General features: G+C 49.0%; 2 protein-coding genes across 10 annotated transcripts in view; one reads left to right on the top strand and one right to left on the bottom strand.

Moving 5' to 3' along the window:
* GON4L (gon-4 like) overlaps positions 1-13,629 on the top strand; it is a 105,409-nt gene extending 91,780 nt beyond the window's left edge. For 4 of the 9 annotated variants that reach the window (XM_017509939.1, XM_037731884.1, XM_017509938.2 and 1 more), the window contains 11 exons: positions 255-510; positions 1,652-1,836; positions 2,910-3,107; positions 5,821-5,964; positions 6,532-6,675; positions 6,778-6,897; positions 9,162-9,275; positions 10,235-10,445; positions 11,084-11,708; positions 11,797-11,899; positions 12,612-13,629. In XM_017509939.1, coding sequence (XP_017365428.1) covers positions 255-510; positions 1,652-1,836; positions 2,910-3,107; positions 5,821-5,964; positions 6,532-6,675; positions 6,778-6,897; positions 9,162-9,275; positions 10,235-10,445; positions 11,084-11,708; positions 11,797-11,899; positions 12,612-12,761 — 2,250 coding nt within the window. In that variant the 3' untranslated portion in view covers positions 12,762-13,629. Of the gene's footprint in view, positions 1-254; positions 511-1,651; positions 1,837-2,909; positions 3,108-5,820; positions 5,965-6,531; positions 6,676-6,777; positions 6,898-9,161; positions 9,276-10,234; positions 10,446-11,083; positions 11,709-11,796; positions 11,900-12,611 lie in introns of those variants that run through there. The other 5 variants (XM_017509940.2, XM_017509941.2, XM_037731883.1 and 2 more) reach the window with 3 other exon arrangements.
* Positions 12,550-17,103, bottom strand: MSTO1 (misato mitochondrial distribution and morphology regulator 1). Its single transcript, XM_017509949.2, is given in 13 exon segments — positions 12,550-13,424; positions 13,713-13,822; positions 13,907-14,011; positions 14,240-14,424; positions 14,496-14,627; positions 14,973-15,090; positions 15,247-15,385; positions 15,471-15,525; positions 15,780-15,807; positions 15,809-15,847; positions 15,948-16,017; positions 16,505-16,640; positions 16,733-17,103. Coding segments are annotated over 13 exon segments (1,404 nt in total). The 5' UTR covers positions 16,817-17,103; the 3' UTR covers positions 12,550-13,221.
* Between the last annotated feature and the right edge of the window lie 1,013 nt (positions 17,104-18,116).

Genomic DNA, 18,116 nt, shown 5'->3' with positions numbered 1-18,116 from the left:
CATGTTGGCCTGGCTGGTCTTGAACTCCTGGCCTCAAGTGATCTGCCCAGCTCCACCTCTCAAAATGCCAGGATTACAGGCATGAGCCACTGCACCTGGCCTATCGCTGGGATTTCATAACTCAGGAAATTTTGCTCTGACAGCTGTGGTGGGCTCCCCCTTTAACTTTAGATTACCCTGATACAGCTTTGTGCTGTTCAGCATTTTGTGAGCCACTAGGAGCCATTATAAGTACTCTTTGGAGGGTTTTACAGGAAACAATGGAGAAACTGACTTGGCTGGCATCTGAAAGGCGCATGAGTCAGGAGGTTGAGTCTGAAGAAGAGAATTCTCAGGAGGAGAACTCTGAGCCAGAAGAGGAGGAGGAAGAAGAAGCAGAAGGAATGGAAAGCCTGCAGAAAGAGGATGAAATGACTGATGAAGCAGTTGGAGACTCCGCTGAGAAGCCTCCTTCTACTTCTGCGTCACCTGAGACTGCTCCAGAAGTGGAGACCAGCAGAACCCTACCAGGTGAGTTAGGCAAGCCTCTACTGAAGGACCATTCTCACTTAACCTCATTGTCTAGAGGACAGTGTGCAGAGTGGGTAGTTTATAAACCAGGTGGAGGATTGCCATAATCTCAGCTCACTGCAACCTCTGCCTCCCAGGTTCAAGCAATTCTTCTGCCTCAGCCTCCTGAGTAGCTGGGATTACAGGCGTGTGCCACCACGCCCAGCTGATTTTTGTATTTGTAGTAGAGATGGGGTTTTACCATGTTGGTCAGGCTGGTGTTTCACCATGTTGGTCAGGCTGGTCTCGAACTCCTAACCTTGTGATCCGCCCACCTTGGCCTCGCAAAGTGCTGGGATTTGGGGCGTGAGCCACCACACCTGGCCCCAAAACATTTTTAATGTGATACTTTTGTGGAGAACAGATACTTAGAAATTTTTAATTTGATTCTCATCTGTTGGCTAGATTTGTATCAGCTTCATTCACTCTTCTTTTTTTTTTTTTTTTTTTTCCATTTCTGTTGCAGGCTGGAGTGCAGAGAGTAGTGTGATCTCAGTCCATTGCAACCTCCATCTCCCATACTAAAGCAGTTCTCCTGCCTCAGCCTCCCGAGTAGCTGGGATTATGGGCATCTGCCACCATGACCAGCTAATTTTTGTATTTTTAGTAGAGACAGGGTTTCACCATGTTGGTCAGGCTGGTCTTGAATTCCTGACCTCGTGATCTGCCCACCTCAGCCTCCCAAAGTGCTGGGATTACAGGCGTGAGCCACTGCACCTGGCTGTTCACTTTCTTATATTGGTTCTTACCTCCTCTGTCATGTGTGGGGCTAAGAGCTATGTTTATTTCAGAAAGCCCTGCTTGTTCCTCATCAACACATAGTCTCTCAAGAGCTCAACAAAAGCATACTTGCTCTTTGGACTTCCTTTCTCAATATGAAGTAGCTGATTATCTTCATGTCATCCTAATTAAGGCAGTTACACTACAGACTCGGCGTAGAGCTGGCTTGACAGACTTGCTTCTCATACCATTTTTCAGCAACTTTTTCCTTGAATTCCTCCATAATATTGAATAGGATTTGGCTGGGGTGGTAAATGTGGTGGAGTGGGAAGAGCAGGGGTTTCAGGGACAGAGAAACAGTCTTTTTCATGTGTGCTACAAGGAGAGAACATCAAAGCTGTTGGAAAGGGCCGGAGCAATCATCGAGCTCGCAACAAGCGGGGAAGTCGGGCTCGGGCCAGCAAGGACACCTCCAAGCTGCTGTTGCTGTATGATGAGGACATTCTCGAGCGAGATCCACTCAGGGAGCAGAAGGACTTGGCCTTTGCTCAAGCTTATCTGACCAGGGTAGGCAAATTCTGCTTCTTGTTACTCCAGTCTGTCAGCCAGTCTCTATGAATATGGCTGCGTCTCCTTCTAGGGAGGTGTTTTTAAAAATGAAATCTGTTTCTCAGGCTTTACAGCAGGCTTCATATTCCTCTCTCTCAGCTTTTCTGGCAAAAGATCTCTGTGACAGAACCACAAGGAGACATAGAGTTTAATCATAAGCATGTTTATTGTTAGTATCCTGCCATCATCCTTCTGTTGCCTAGAGACTGGCAGAAAGATGATACCACCATCATAAGTGGGAGGTTGTGACTTTAACCTCGTGGGTTCATAAGGACCTTTATAGAACCTTTGGCTTGGGAAGAACGATAGTGGGTGTACTGTCCAGCGAGTGGATTTCGGGGAAGTACATTGCTCTTAAGGCATGAACCAGCCTGGGCGTGGTGGCCCTTGCAGGTAATCCCAACACTTTGGGGGGCTGAGGTAGGAGAATGTGGTTGAGGCTGCAGTGAATCATGATTGTACCACTGCACTCCAGCCTGAGCAACAGAATGAGATCCTGTCTCAAAAAAAAGAAAAAAAAAAAGACATAAACCAGCCTCTTCCTGGTAGTGTCCTGAGAACTATGTCCTTCTGTTGGTAATCACCTGGCTCCTTTATCCACACGGAAAGCAGAGTACTGGCCATGATAGTCATAGCTAATATTTTACTGACATTCCTAACTTATGTATTATTTACTCTCAGATTACACCCATGCTGAAATACATGTACAAATGCATCTTATCTATTTTATTATGGGGCTGCAATCAGTGAGGGCTGTGACCTAGAGAAAAGCGTTACCTGGTTTTGTGGGTAGAACTGTGGACCTTAGAACATGGTTTTCCAATTGCTCACTCCCAAAGAAAGATCTTTACCTTGCCTATTGCTCTGTGTCTTGTATTAACAGCCAGATGTTAAGACCTATTGGAGGGGCAACCTGTGATGGATAATTCATGGAACTCTCTAACCATAACCGCCCCCCTCATTGTACCCTTATTGCTTGTTGTGGTCCAAATAAAGGGTGTTGATTGATGATTGAAAGTTTTCCCGTGTAGGTACGAGAAGCCCTACAACATATCCCTGGCAAGTATGAGGACTTCCTTCAGGTCATCTATGAATTTGAGTCAAGTACTCAGAGACAGACAGCTGTAGATCTCTACAAAAGCCTGCAAATTCTGCTCCAAGAGTGGCCTCAGCTGTTGAAAGACTTTGCTGCTTTCCTGTTACCCGAACAAGCTCTGGCCTGTGGATTGGTAAGTAAACGGGCAAGAAAAGTACACCAGGACTTCGGGTCACAGTGAGACTGGGACTGAATGGAGTTGAATGAGATACACAGCCTTCCCCTAGCCCAGAGTGATAAGAGCCTCTGTCTTTTCAAGGATTATCTTTCCAATCCCATTCTCCCATTTTCTTCACGTGACAAATGAGAGGGTGTTACCTGTAGTTGCCAAAGGAGACCTTAGGTGAGTCATATGGTCTCTGCTCCTCACTGGTATCAAACCAGGCATTCATTTAACAAATACTTGTTGAGACCTACGACTGTCAGACAATTCCTGACCGCAGTTGCTAGGAATACAGTAATCACAAAAGACCAAAATCCCTGCCCTCATGGAGCTCACATTCTCATGGGGAAATTCAGATGATAACTCTGGAAAACATAATATATATAGCATAGTTATAAAATATATAAATTATAAAAATTAATATAAACAGTAAAATATATAGTGTACAATGTTTTATAGTGATGATGTTTTACAGAAAAAGAAAGCAGGAAAAGAAACTAGAGCGGTGGTTGAGGGATGGTATATGCAGTATTACACACAGTGGTCTGGGAAGGCCACTGTGGTACGGTGACACGTGAAATGTTGCAGAATAGGAGGCTAAACATGAGGGATAGCCCAGTTGGCCTGGGATTCTTGTCATGACTGATAAAAATAGGAAGAAAGGGAGTAATGGGATTGTTCTAAGAGTTTTATGACAGTTAAATGACAGTGGGGTACTTCTGCATATAATGTGTGATGGCCATTTTCTCTTCTGGTGTTGTTACGAGGATCTAATCCGTGTATATGTGAACAAAAGAAAAAAAATTTTTTTTTTTTGAGTCTGAGTTTCACTCTTGTTGCTCAGTGTGGAGTGCAATGGTGTGATCTCGGCTCACCGCAACCTCCACCTCCCGGTTCAAGTTATTCTCCTGCCTCAGCCTCCTGAGTAGCTGGGATTATAGGCATGCGCCACCACACCTGGCTAATTTTGTAATTTTAGTAGAGACAGGGTTTCTTCATTTTGGCCAGGCTGGTCTGGAACTCCTGACCTCGGTGATGGGCCCATCTCAGCCTCCCAAAGTGCTAGGATTACAGGTGTAAGCCACTGCGCCTGGCCAAAAAAATATTTTTTTAAAGAGATAATGTCGGCCAGGTATGTGGCTTACGCTTGTAATCTCAGCACTTTGGGAGGCCAAAGCTGGTAGATGGCTTGAACTCAGGAGTTTGAGGCCAGCCTGAACAAAATATAAGATCCCATCTCTAGATAAAATAAAAAAATTAACTGGGTATGGTGGTGCACACTTTGATCCCAGCTATTTGGGAGGCTAAGGTGGGAAGACTGCTTGAGCCTGGGAGGTTAAGTCTTCAGTGAGCCATGATTGTTCCACTACACTGCAGCTTGGGTGACAAAAAGCAAGACGTTGTCTCAAAAAAAAGAAGAGAGAGAGACAAAGGCTGGCCAGGCACAGTGATTCACACCTGTAATCCCAGCACTTTGGGAGGCTGAGCTGGGAAGATCCCTTGTAGCCAGGCGGCTTTTTTTTTTTTTTTGGGGACGGAGTTTCGCTCTTGTTACCTAGGCTGGAGTGCAATGGCGCGATCTCGGCTCACCGCAACCTCCGCCTCCTGGGTTCAGGCAATTCTCCTGCCTCAGCCTCCTGAGTCGCTGGGATTACAGGCACGCGCCACCATGCCCAGCTAATTTTTTGTATTTTTAGTAGAGATGGGGTTTCACCATGTTGACCAGGATGGTCTCGATCTCTTGACCTCGTGATCCACCCGTCTCGGCCTCCCAAAGTGCTGGGATTACAGGCTTCAGCCACCGCGCCCGGCTTGTTTTTGTTTTTGTTTGTTTTTGTTTTGAGGTAGAGTCTCGCTCTGTCGCCCAGGCTATATAGTCCAGTGGGACAATCTCCTCTTACTACAACCTCCGCCTCCCAGGTTCAAGTGATTCTCTGCCTCATCTTCCTGGGTAGCAGGGATTACAGGCATACATGATCGTGCCCGACTAATTTTTGTATTTTTAGTAGAGATGGGGTTTTACCATGTTGGCCAGGCTGACCTCGAACTCCTGACCTCAGGTGATCTGCCCGCTTTGGCTTCCCAAAGTGCAGGGATTATAGGCATGAGCCACCACGCCTGGCCTGTAGCCAGGAGTTTGAGACCAGCCTGGACAACACAGTTCCCAGGCATCCTTCCGCCTCAGCCTACCAAGTAGCTCAAGCTACAGGCGCACACGAGGACCCCTGCCTGATTTTTAAATTTTTTTATACAGACAGAGTCTCACTATGTTGCTGGCCTTGAACTCCTGACCTTAAGTGATCCTCCTGCCTTGGCATCCCAACATGGTGGGATTACAGGTGTGAGCCACCTTGCACGACCTGGAAATTCTTTGTAACATAAAGTGTCACGTGAATTTTGGTGTCTGATTTCACAATCCCTAATACAGCAAACAACTTGAAATATGTACATCTCTTGAAACTTTTGTTCACATCTTAACTTACTTTGGGTTGGTACCCACCAGTGGCTCAAGGTAGATAGAGGTTGGGGTTTTCAATTAGATCTCATAGTTGTAAACTTAGAATTTTAAACCAGGGTTCTGTCATCCCTTGGGTCCTAGTCTATTAGCTCTTATCCTTATAACCTTCAAGTCCTGCTGTAGCTGTATAGTGACTCCTCTTTTGCCCACTTTCCACTCTGGTAGTTTGAGGAGCAGCAGGCTTTTGAGAAGAGCCGCAAGTTCCTTCGGCAGCTGGAGATTTGCTTTGCAGAGAACCCCTCACACCACCAGAAGATTATCAAGGTCCTCCAAGGCTGTGCAGACTGCCTTCCCCAGGAGATCACTGAGGTATTCTTTCCTGGCCTGCTTTCTTCCTGTTGTCTGCGGGGCCTTAGGCCTTTTCCTTGTCGCTTTCCCCAACCTACTCCATACCTTTTTGCCCCTGCAGTCCCATGGGCTTCCTGGAGGTGATGAAGAAGGCAAGGACTTTTCAGGCTTACCCAAAGCATGAAGCACTGGGATAGGGAGGGATCACTACCTGAAACCAGATCCTGTCTAATTTTCACAGGCTCAGGAATGCCATGGATGTCCTGGAAGGGATGTTCAAGGAAGGAAGTTCTGGGACCTGGGAGGGGCCTTGCCTCCTTGCTCTGCTTGGGGTAGTGCCCTAGCTGGAGATCAGTAGGGTGGAGTGGAGACTGAAATCATCAGGAATCAAATCTAGTATTAATACCCTTCCCCTGTAGGCAGCTAAGGAGGAAGAGAAAGTTTCGGTTTTCTTCATTATCAAGCAGAGGCTCTGCGTGTCTCCCAGTTGACTAGGAAAGCAGAACATGGAAATACGTGGGACTGGTTGGGAAGGGCAGCCTGGAGAGGCTCTGGAGACTTCCTCTTTTCCTCTGTGACTCTCCTCAGCTTAAGACACAGATGTGGCAGCTTCTCAAGGGCCATGACCACCTACAGGATGAGTTCTCTGTCTTCTTTGACCACTTGCGCCCAGCAGCTAGCCGGATGGGTGACTTTGAAGAGATCAATTGGACTGAGGAGAAGGAGTATGAGGTACAGGCTCTGAGGCTGCTGTGGCCTTATGAAGGGGGAAGGCCCCATGTGGGAGGGATGTCTGCCTGGTGTCTGTCCTGAGCAGCACCAACTCCTTTCCAGTTTGATGGCTTTGAAGAAGTGGCGCTTCCTGATGTGGAAGAAGAGGAGGAGCCCCCCAAGATACCCACAGCCTCAAAGAACAAAAGAAGAAAAGAGATTGGGGTCCAAAATCATGATAAGGTATTTTCTTTGTTTGTTTTTGAGACAGAGTCTCACTCTGTCACCCAGGCTAGAGTGCAGTGGTATGATCTTGGCTTATTGCAACCTCCGCCTCCCAGGTTCAAGCTTTTCTTCTACCTCAGCCTCCCAAGCAGCTGGAATTACAGACACACGCTCAGCTAATTTTTATATTTTTAGTAGAGATGGGGATTCACCGTGTTGGCCAGGCTGGTCTCAAACTCTTGACCGCAAGTGATCCACCTTCCTCGGCCTCCCAAAGGCCTGGGATTACTGGTGTGAGCCACTGCACCCAGCCTAAAATCATGATAAGGTATGCCAGGTTATTGAAAAGTATCTATGTTTCATGAAGCAAGCCTTGCGCTTTCTCACCAGACATTTCTCCTGGCCTCAGGTTTGTAGTTCAAAGGCTCAGGATCTGAGACCATCAGGGAGAACAAACCAAGGGTAAGGCTGATATGGACATGCAGAGCCCTTGGGAAAACAAAGCAGTTGCTGCTGGGGCCCCAGGATTTCCTTGTTAGAAGGACTCTTTTCTCCTCCTTTTCTCTCTAGCTCAAGCTATTACCGTTGAGTCAGCTTTTTCATTTTCATGTGAGAAAATAGAACCAGTTAAGGATGAGCCTGCTGTTAAAAAAAAGAAAGTAGAACCAAGATTCCCCATGTTAATAACAGTGATAGCAGCTATACTTAGTTGTATTACAAAGTGTCAGGCATTGCTAGGAAGTATTTTCATGGATTATTGACCCATTTAATTCTCACAGTAATCCTATGAAGAGATTGCTGTTTGTATTTTACAGACGACATAACTGAAATGCAGTGTGCTGTTGTCAGGGTCTTACATTTAGTAAGTGGCAATGCTAGGATATGAACTCAGGTAAGCCAGCCATAGAGTCTACTCGTTCTCACGGCTCTTCAAATAGTCTTTTTTTTTTAAATTCATATTTCCTGACCAAATGTTTTACAGTTCTCTTTCCTGGGGAGAAACTATTTCTTAGTAGCTGTATGACCTTGAACAGCTTTCAGTTTCTTCATCATAAATTTGGGTAATAATGGTACTTACGTCTTGGGTTTATTAAACAGTATCATTGAGTGAGCCTTCCATGGGTACAAAGCCCTCTCAGTGGGATTGGAAGAGAGGGGAGAGCTGAAGGCACAGACAGACAGAAACAAAGACATTGTATCTCATGATGGAGCTCTTCAGTGACTTCGCCTCAGGTCCTGTCTTAAATATTTCTTGAAACATATGGGCGATAGAGATATGTCATTCTTTAGGTCATTTAGGGATTGTTTCAGGGATTCATAATAGGTGTGTTAATCTAGTTTGGGCTATTGATTTCCCCACGCAATGTGATGAGATGATACATAAAAGAAGAAGGCTGGGGCTGGTCACGGTGGCTCACACCTTTAATCGCAGCACTTCGAGAGGCCAAGGCAGGCGGATCATTTGAGGTCAGGAGTTTGAAACCAGCCTGGTCAGCATGGCGAAATCCCACCTGTTCTAAAAATACAAAAAAAATTGGATGGGCATGGTGGCATGCGCCTGTAATCCCAGCTACTCAGGAGGCTGAGACACAGGAATTGTTTGAACCTGGGGAGTGGAGGTTTCACTGAGCCAAGATCACACCACTGCACTCTAGCCTGGGCGTGAGTGCAGAGTCTCACACTCTGCACTCAAAAAAAAAAAAAAAAAAAAAAAAGCCAGGTGTGGTGGTGCCCACCTGCAGGCCCTGCTACTTGGGAGGCTAATGTGGCAAAATCACTTGAGCCCAGGAGGCAGAGGTTGTAGTGAGCCTTGAATGTGCTACTGAATTATAGCCTGGAGCCAGACTGTGTCTCGGAAAAAAAAAAAAAAAATAGCATGGGGAGACGGTAGGGGGTGTTGTGTTCCTATGGCTCACAACCTTAGCTTCCTCTCTTGGTACCAAAAATACAGCCGGGTGCAGTGGCTCACGGCTGTAATCCCAGCACTTTGGGGGGCTGAGGCAGGTGGATCACGAGGTCAGGAGTTGTAGACAGCCTGACCAATATGATGAAACCCAGTCTCTACTAAAAATACAAAAATTAGCTGGGCATGGTGGTGCACGCCTGTAATCCTAGCTACTCGGGAGGCTGAGGCAGGAGAATCACTTGAACCCGAGAGGCAGAGGTTGCGGTGAGCTGAGATCCCACCACTGCACTCCATCCTGGGCAACAGAGCAAGACTCCGTCTCAAAACAGAAAAAACACAAAATCTTGGCAGCTAATCAAGCCCAGATATCTTCTAGGAGACTGAGTGGCCGGATGGGGCCAAGGACTGCGCCTGCTCCTGCCATGAAGGAGGTCCAGATTCCAAGCTGAAGAAGAGCAAAAGGAGGAACTGTGGTCACTGTGGCAGCAAGGTGAGGGAAGTGTCAAGGTTACTGCTCCCAGGGGTATCAGAGCTGCTCGGGGCTACCAAGAATTGTACCTTATTGAATTCCTAAAGACACGTTTATAAATAGCATTCAGTACACACATACGTGTACATATGCAAAATAATTGGAATCTGCTAGAAATATATGATAGATTCTGTTTTTTTAAAGAGAATCCTGTGAGGAAAGCTTTTGGAATCGGAAAAACAAAATACCCGTTAAAATATTTCCGTCAGATTTTAGAAAATGAAATAAACCTCTGTCATGAGAATAGTCTCTTTAAGTAATTCTAGTTCTCTAGAGTGGAGTTGGTTGGCAGGAAGAGCACAGTTCTTGGTAAGACAAAGGAGTTGTGGAATCCAGTACTCTACTTTGGGCCATTTAAAATCCCTGTAGCAGGAAGGCAGAGGTTGCAGTGAACCATGATCACACCACTGAACTCCAGCCTAGGTGACAGAGTAATACCCTGTCTCAAAAAAAAATAAAAAGTCAAATCCTTGGAGGAGTAGCTGGGCACCAGGGCACTCAGGAAGGCTCAGATGGAAGGATCACTTGAGCCCAGGAGTGTGAGGCTATAGTGTACCACCACGGCCACACCTGTTAAGTAGCCACTGCACTCCAGCCTGGGCAAGATCATCTGTGTCATCTGTGAGACCCTGTCTCTGTCTCTCTTTTCTTTTTGTTTTTCATTTGAGACAGGGTCTCACCATGTTGCCCAGGCTGGTCTTGAACCACTGGGCTCAAGTGGTCCTCACACCTCAGCCTGCCAAGTAGCTGGGTTTACAGGCATGTACCAGTACATCCAGTTTAAACCCTGTCAACCAAATTGTTGGAGCACACATGCATGTTGATTGACTTGGTGAGCATCGGGCAGGGCTTCTTCCTTTGGTGGGCCCCAAAGACATAGGCGATCAGGACACCTTTGACCCCGAAGGCCATCCCTGCAGGTCTGTGACAGCAAATCCTACAAGAGCAAGGAGCTCCATGAGTTGGTGGGCAGCAGCCCCCACCGAGAGGCTAGTCCTATGCCTGGTGCTAAGGATGTGGGGCAGAGCAAGGATGTGATGGAAGAGGAGGTCCCAGAGGAGCGGGAGAGCACTGAGGCCACCCAGAGCAGGACTGTCAGGACCACAAGAAAGGGAGAGATGCCCGTTTCAGGTGAGTGATCTGACTGCCAACCTGGCCCTTCTGTTTCTCAGTTTCATTCTCCTGTACTCCAGACAGGAACCTCCATGAGCCCAGATAAATAACAGCCTTTTCAGGATGGATGTACCACCTCTTTCACTGATGGACCCATAGGAAGCCCTTCTCCTGTTCAGGCTTTTTCTATCCTATGGCCTCACTCGTCTTACAGAATGAAGAGTGCTACAGATTTCACACGATTCAACATTGTCTTGTGTTTCCATTCCTAAAACCCTTCCCCCATCTCCAAATCTGCTGTAATGTACATCCTAAAGACCCGCGACATTCTCAGCTGTGGCAGTAGGACTTTTTATCTTTGCGTAAGTGAGATGACACTCCCCACCTCCACCCAACTCTTCTATTCTTTATTTTTTTTTTGTAGAGATGGGGGTCTCACCATATTGCCCAGACTAGTCTCAAATTCCTGGCAACAAGCAATCCCACCGCCTGGCTTCCCAGTGTGCGGGCATTATAGGTGTGAGCCACCATGCCAGCCCTCTTGTAGGCGAATTTTCGCACAGTACCTGGCCACAGTGACCCTATGGTAATTTCTTGTGCTTAGGTGCATCTCGATCCTGACAGTACCCTGAGATCCTTATTTTCCTCCTGAGCAGGATTGGCAGTGGGGGGCACTTTGCCGTCCCCTCGAGAAGTGACTCTTACAGAGCGGCTCCTGGATGGCCCACCACCTCATTCACCAGAGACTCCTCAGTTTCCCCCCAAAACTGGAGCTGTACTATACACTGTTAAGAGAAACCAGGTTGGGCCTGAGGTTCTCCCCTGCCCCAAGGCATCCCCCAGACTTCAGAAAGAGAGAGAGGGCCAAAAGGCAGTGGGTGAGTCCGAGGCTTTGATGCTGGTCTGGGATGCATCCGAAACTGAGAAATTGCCTGGTGCCGTGGAACCCCCCGCTTCCTTCCTGAGTCCTGTTTCCTCAAAGACCAGAGATGCAGGGAGAAGACATGTGTCCGGGAAACCAGACACTCAAGAGAGATGGCTGCCCTCAAGCAGAGCTAGGGTGAAGACAAGAGACAGGACATCCCCTGTTCATGAATCTCCATCAGGAATTGACACCTCAGAGACTTCTCCCAAAGCCCCTAGAGGGGGTTTGGCTAAAGACAGTGGAACACAGGGCAAGGGTCCAGAGGGGGAGCAGCAGCCAAAGGCCACAGAAGCTACAGTGTGTGCCAACAACAGCAAGGTCAGCTCCACGGGGGAAAAGGTGGTCCTATGGACAAGGTAGGTACGGGTGGGTGACGTGTTTGGAAAAGAGCATAGACCACATCCATGTGGCTCCCTAGGATTAACCATGATACCCGGGTTACAGGGAAGCTGACCGTGTGATCCTCACCATCTGCCAGGAACAAGGGGCACAGCCACAGACCTTCAGCATCATCTCCCAGCAGCTGGGAAATAAGACCCCTGCTGAGGTAAGTGGGCTGGGGAGGGAGAAGGCCCAGCAAAGAGAGGCCAAGGTGGCCAACTAAGACAAAGACCAAAGGAGGAGTTTTCAGAGCCAGGACACTAAGTGGTTATTGTAAAGGTCTGATCTAAGGAAAGGCTCGACTCGTCAGGCTGGTCGTGGTTCTAGAACAGAAAGGACACTGGATTTTGAGGACTTTTTTTTTTTTTAATTTGAGACAGAGTTTTGCTCTTGTTGCCCAGGCTGGAGCGCAGTGGTGTGATCTCAGCTTACTGCAACCTCCACCTCCTGGATTCAAGTGATTCTCCTGCCTCAGCCTCCAAAGTAGCTGGGAATACAGCTGCCCACCACCATGCCTGGCTAATTTATTTATTTTTAATAGAGACAGGGTTTCACCATGTTGGCCAGGCTGGTCTTGAACTCCTACCTCAGGTGATGCGCCCGCCTCAGCCTCCCAAAGCACTGGGATTACAGGCGTGAGTTACTGCACCCAGCCAGGATTTTGAGGTAGAAGCTCTGAGTTTCCATTCTAGTTTTGTTTTTAGGAGGCGTGTGACTTTGGGCAAAACATTTAGCTTCTTAGTGTCCTTATCTATAAAGACATCGCTCTCCCAACCTTGCTGTGTGGAATAAATAAAAGTTCCCAAATAAGGCTGAAGTGCTTCGTAGATGTTAACCTGTTTCTCAGGCTCAGTGAATACACCCTCCTCCTCTCTCAGGTTTCCCACCGTTTTCGAGAACTCATGCAGCTCTTCCACACTGCGTGTGAGGCCAGCTCTGAGGATGAGGATGATGCGACCAGTACCAGCAATGCAGACCAGCTGTCTGACCATGGGGACCTTCTATCTGAAGAGGAGCTGGATGAATGAGACTCTGGGAATGCTTGGGTATCATCTACACAGGACCAAACCCAACAGGCGCCCTGACACCGGGGAGGAGGGGAGCTGTACTCTCCTTGTACAACCCTTGCACCCAGTTTACAAAGCTGGACAGCAGGAGCCCAGGACGAGGACAAAGGCTGGAGGTTGGAGTCAGGCCCAGGGGCTGTGCCATCCTAGGCATCCTTCATGGTCTTTTATGAAAACCTTAGGGATGTGCTCTGTAAATAGCATCGAGTGGAGCTCAGGTCCTTTCTCTACCTTTGCTTGGTCTGATGGCACATATTTATTGTTCTGTGGTCTAATCACAGGGTTTCTAAATGTAATAAGTACGTATGTTGGTGTAGCTAGTCTTGCGACACAGCTCCTCTGCACGAAGACACCTGCATCCAGCCGTTGTTATTGCAAGCTAGCGCCTCCCCCACACTGGGAACTTGAGCCCACGAGGCTGTCAGTCACCGTCCTGGTAGCACTGGGCCAGGCTTCGCAGCTCCTGCAGCCGCTCTGCTACGTCATCGTGCTCCACTCCAGCATCCATGAAGCTGGCCCAGCGCCGCACGTCGAGTTTGGTGAGGTCTCCGGCCAAGGCTTCCAGAGTCCGGTGCAGGGACGAAGAGGAACACAGTGCCCCAAACACTGGGATGCTCTCCACTGCTGTGGAGGGAGAGAAAAGCCAGACCTGTAGATGGATGATTATTCTACCCCAGGGCTCTGTCAAACTGATAAGGAAGTCCACCCTTGGTAGTCTTGATTGTAAACTCAATAAATTTTGTGTACTGCCCCCTTAGTACACCAGTACTCCAGAGGAAGAACACTTCTTGGGAGCCATAGGGTGAATAAAGGAATGGTTAACTGTGGACCTCTTAAGCACTTTTAATCCAGGGAAGGAGATAGAAAAAACTCTCCCATACTTGAAATCTGTTTTCTTCATCTCTCACATACCCGCTCCCTTCAGGGAACCATCCGGAACCATACCCGGCGGACTGCAGCTTGAGAAGAGGTGGGGGTAAGGAGGAACCACCCTGCAGGGAGTCAGCAGCAGATGGGAAGAACTGTGGGGCAGAGAACAGCCGTTAAGTGAAGCCAAGGGAAGGCTGAGGTTGGCAAGAAGGGCAGGAGCGAACTGTTACACTGACCTCATGACTCTAGGCTGCTGCTGCTGTAAATACTGGGCCAACACTTCCTCCCCAGTGGTACACGCCTGCAGGGAGGAGGGTGGAGGAGTCCCTGGGGTGAGCTGACTGCCAGAACAAAGCCAAACCGCCATTGGTCTATGGCAGCATGAATAAGAAATGAAGAATTCTTACATTCTTAGGCCATCAGCTGGATCAAGATGTTCAGAGACTTTTTTTTGCCTTTTCTAAGGGGTGGGGAGGGAACACTATCATTAGAATGGCCCAGAGAAACCAGGGAGAAAAGGACATGAAACAAAAATCTGACAAGGGGTCCTAAGGACCAACAGTTCTCACCTTGTGTGGCAGGCTCTGTCTATACCCCTCAGCACCACTGACTGGGCAAAGCAACGTGTTCCAGAAAGGTCACCACATGCAGACAGCGGGGTCCATGGGGTGGCTCCTCCAAGCTGCATCAGGGAGTCAGGAAGGGACTGGCCTGGAGCCAAGGGGAAAGGGATGGTTGCTCCTGCTGTCACCACCTAAAGATAAGGAAGAGAACAGGTTACAGGACTTCCTCAGCACTGAGCCAACCACTCCCAAAGCTTCGTACCTTTTTCCCACAGAAGCTCAGCATGTCAGCCAGCTGAACCATGGAAACTGGGGAGGAGCACAGGCGATAAGGAGCAGTGAATGTGTCCAGGGCTGTAGCCAGGATGGCACTGCAGTGGAAGGGCAGAGTGGCCTGTAACAAGACACCAAGAGGGGCACTTGGCCTCGGGCCGGGAAGAGTGTGGAGGCAGAATATTAATGGCAGAGAGATCCAGGGGATGAAGCAGGGGTACATTTGGCCCCAGGCTGGACAAGCACAGGACAGTGTGACCTGAGCGGCCACATCACAGCTGAGTTCAAGCTCAGGCCTCAGGAACAGAGCCAGTTACAGACAGCGGCCTTAGCGCCTACCCCAGAGAAGCCATCGTGCAGGTCACACAGGATCTGGAAGCCCTGGGCAGAAGTGAGTGACGAAAGATAGTTAGGGAGGAGGATGAGAAGAGCTTCCACCCTGGGGTACACATAGCCATGCCACGACCTGCAGGTGGTCACATTCCTCCACGTAGAAGTGCAGCCTGTCCTCCAGCTCTTCCTGGTACTTGGGTTCCTTTAGGACACTTTCCCCTTGGCCAAAAGCCTCCAGCCGACCTGCTTCCCTGCCACAAATAAACACGACCCAAGACTTGCATCTCTTCCTCTCAACTCCTCAACCTCTTGTCCTGGGGGAGGGCAGGGAAGATGGCCTCAAGAGCCTCATCCAGCATTGGTGGGGACCCAAGTTTCTTGCCTCACAGCCTCTGGGGCCTCCATACCCATCGTGATTGTACTTCTGAATCATACAGATGCTCCGGGGATGGAGATGGACTCTGAGGAAGTCTGACCAAACCCTGATGCTGCCCTCTGTAGGGATAAGTGGTGTTGGAGTTGTAGACGTGGTGAGTGGTGGGGGACCTGAAGACAAGTAGAGGAAATGTATCTTTCTCCACATTTCTGCTCCACCCAGACCCCCATCCACCAGTATCTGGGGAAGTCTCACCTTTGTCATTGGGAATGGATTTGACCCTCCAAACACCATCACTACACAGCACTCCCTGGCAGAGGTGAGAAAAACCCTCATTTAGTTCCAGGCAGTTTAGAGGCAAAGGTTGGTTTATCCTCGAGTTGGCTGACCACACCATACAGCCTCCTTTCTGTTCACTCAGCCGAGGTCCTTAGGAAAAGATGTGCTTTTTCCCAAAATGTCATTCTAAGTCATTTAAGGTGATTAAAATCCTCTTTTACCTGCCCCTATGGAGGCCCTCGGGTTGTAGCACTGGGTTAAAAAGTTCAGGGCAGAGGCCCTCACCTCTGCACTCAGAAAGTCCTGGAGATAAAGGATCGAGTTCCTCTGTGTGTGTGGTAAGCTTCCCCTGCCTGAAAGAGATTGGAGATTGATCAGAGAAACCACACTCTGATGAGTTTTCCAGCGTTCTATGTACATACATGTTCCCCACCCCTCTCATCAATTACACACCATGCTATTGTAGCATCCAGCTGTTTGTCCTTGTAGAGTCCACCTTCCTCTTTTAGGGAGCTCAAACTACCTGTACAGAAATAACAATGAGGTCGAAGCCTGGGGCACCCTACGCCTCTAGCTAAACTTCCTGATTACCTGACAGCCTGCTGTCACCATCTCTCCAGCACTTGGCTCTTCTAAGCTTTCTGGGATATATACCAGTTGGGGTGGGGGGGAGCCTAGGCCTAGGATAATACAGATTCTATATTTCCGTTCCCAGCTTAGTCATTAGCTATGGGACTGGGGTCAAAAACTACATCCAGCGGTCCGAAAGGAATGCTGTAGTTCAAGTCCTCACTGTCTTCAGGGCCTAGCAGCCTGTTCCCGAGATGGCTCTGGAGCAGAATAAAGTTTTGCCGTCCTGCGCCCCTCGGGTGCTGGCACATTGTGCTCAGCTCCTTATCTCTGGTCCTTGAGCTCAGGAAGGTGGGAGGGTCTTGAAGCGAACGGCAGGGCAGGGACTCGGCACACGGAAGGGAAACACGGGGCATCGGCTGACCCTGCCACCACCTCACCCTTCAGATCCATGAGGATGAGTCGCGGCGTGTAGGTCTTCTGGCCGTGCAGCGTCCGGCCCGTACGATACAGGACGTCGGGGCACAGCTCTCCCGGCGGCTCCTTAGCATCTGTCGCTCGGCCCAGGGCAGCATCTTGGGGAGGCCGAGAGGATGAGGCAGGCCGGCTGAACGTCGGGACTGTAGATCCCGAAGGGCTCCGCGGGGGCAGCTGGCGGCAGACCTCACCTGCTGGTTCCACCAGTGCGCGCCCACGAAACCGGCAAAATGTCCCAACTGCAGCGTGAGCACCTCCCGGGCCCCGCCCGCCATGCCGCGCTGCTCCACTGGGCTGCGGCCCCCCAGCCCCGCCCGCCGCTCGCTGCTTCTAGCCGATTGGCTTGGCAGGCCCGCGGACGCGTGTCATTCTCGGCGCCCTATTGGTCCGCAAATACAGCCCTTCCCATTGGAGGAGCGGTTCGCCGATCCTTTCCTCCGTTTTCCTAGATGTCGCCCAGTCTGGTTTCTCCGTGGTTGCCTGTGAGGGGCCTGGTCCACAGGCCACGCTGGTGCTCCTGCTCCAGGCTGGAGCGGGTTGGGCGCTGTCTCCGCCGCTCACTTGGGTCCACCCGGGCGTGGCCTGCGGAAGGCCCTGCCCCCTACTTCTCCTGCGTCTTATCCCTTCTCACAGTTCTCTCCGCTGGCTGATAGCTCCCTGAACAAAAATAAAACCTTGCCAGGAAAGCGCAAGCTTCCCTAAAGCCTCACATGCCCCTCATCCCTTCAGAAGTCGGATTACGACTAATATCCTGCGGATTGGCCTAGTTATTATCTATTATTTAATGTATTTATCTCTGTGCATCAAACCCCTTATGTAAGTAAGAGTATGTATCCGTTGTCTTTTTTTTTTTACTTGAACTCCTGCACTTAGATGTCTTTTGCTCAATATGGTTTATAGAATTCTTCTGCATTTTTGCATATATCTAGAATTTATTTTCATCGCTCTGGTGTATCCATTTTATGAATACACCACCATCGATCTATTCTAAACAAAGACTATATTTTGCTGATAATCGCTTTTGGGATTGTTTCCAATTTTGGGCGATTAGTAATGCCAGCACTTTGGAAAGCTGAGGTGGGCTGACCACCTGAGGTCAAGAATTCTAGACCAATCTGGTCAACATAAGGAAACCCTGTATCTACTAAAAATAAAAAAAAAAATTAGCTGGGCATGATGGTGGGCACCTGTAATCCCAGCTACTCCAGAGGCTGAAGTAGGAGAATCGCTTGAACCCGGGAGGGTTGCATTGAGTTGAGATAGCACCACTGCACTCCAGCCTGGGTGACAAAGCAAGACTCCATCTGGGGGGGAAAAAAAAGTTAGCTTCTTTTTATTCCGAGCTCTTTGTAAGTCCACATTTATTTTATTTAGTCTTATTTTGAAACGGTCTCACTCTCTTGCCCAGGCTGGAGTGTAGTGGTACAATGTAGGCTCACTGCAGCCTCAACCTCTTGGGCGGAAGCGATTCTCCCACCTCTGCCTTCCAAGTAGCTGCAATTACAGGCATGGACCATCACACCTAGCTAATTTGTGTATTTTCTATACATTTGTGGTTTCACCTTCTTTTCCAGG

This window comes from Cebus imitator, unplaced genomic scaffold (genome assembly GCF_001604975.1).
Source record: "Cebus imitator isolate Cc_AM_T3 unplaced genomic scaffold, Cebus_imitator-1.0 Scaffold427, whole genome shotgun sequence".
Classification (NCBI taxonomy): Eukaryota; Metazoa; Chordata; class Mammalia; order Primates; family Cebidae; genus Cebus; species Cebus imitator.
Note: the sequence above shows the minus strand (reverse complement) of the source record. Positions and strands in the feature narration are given on the sequence as shown.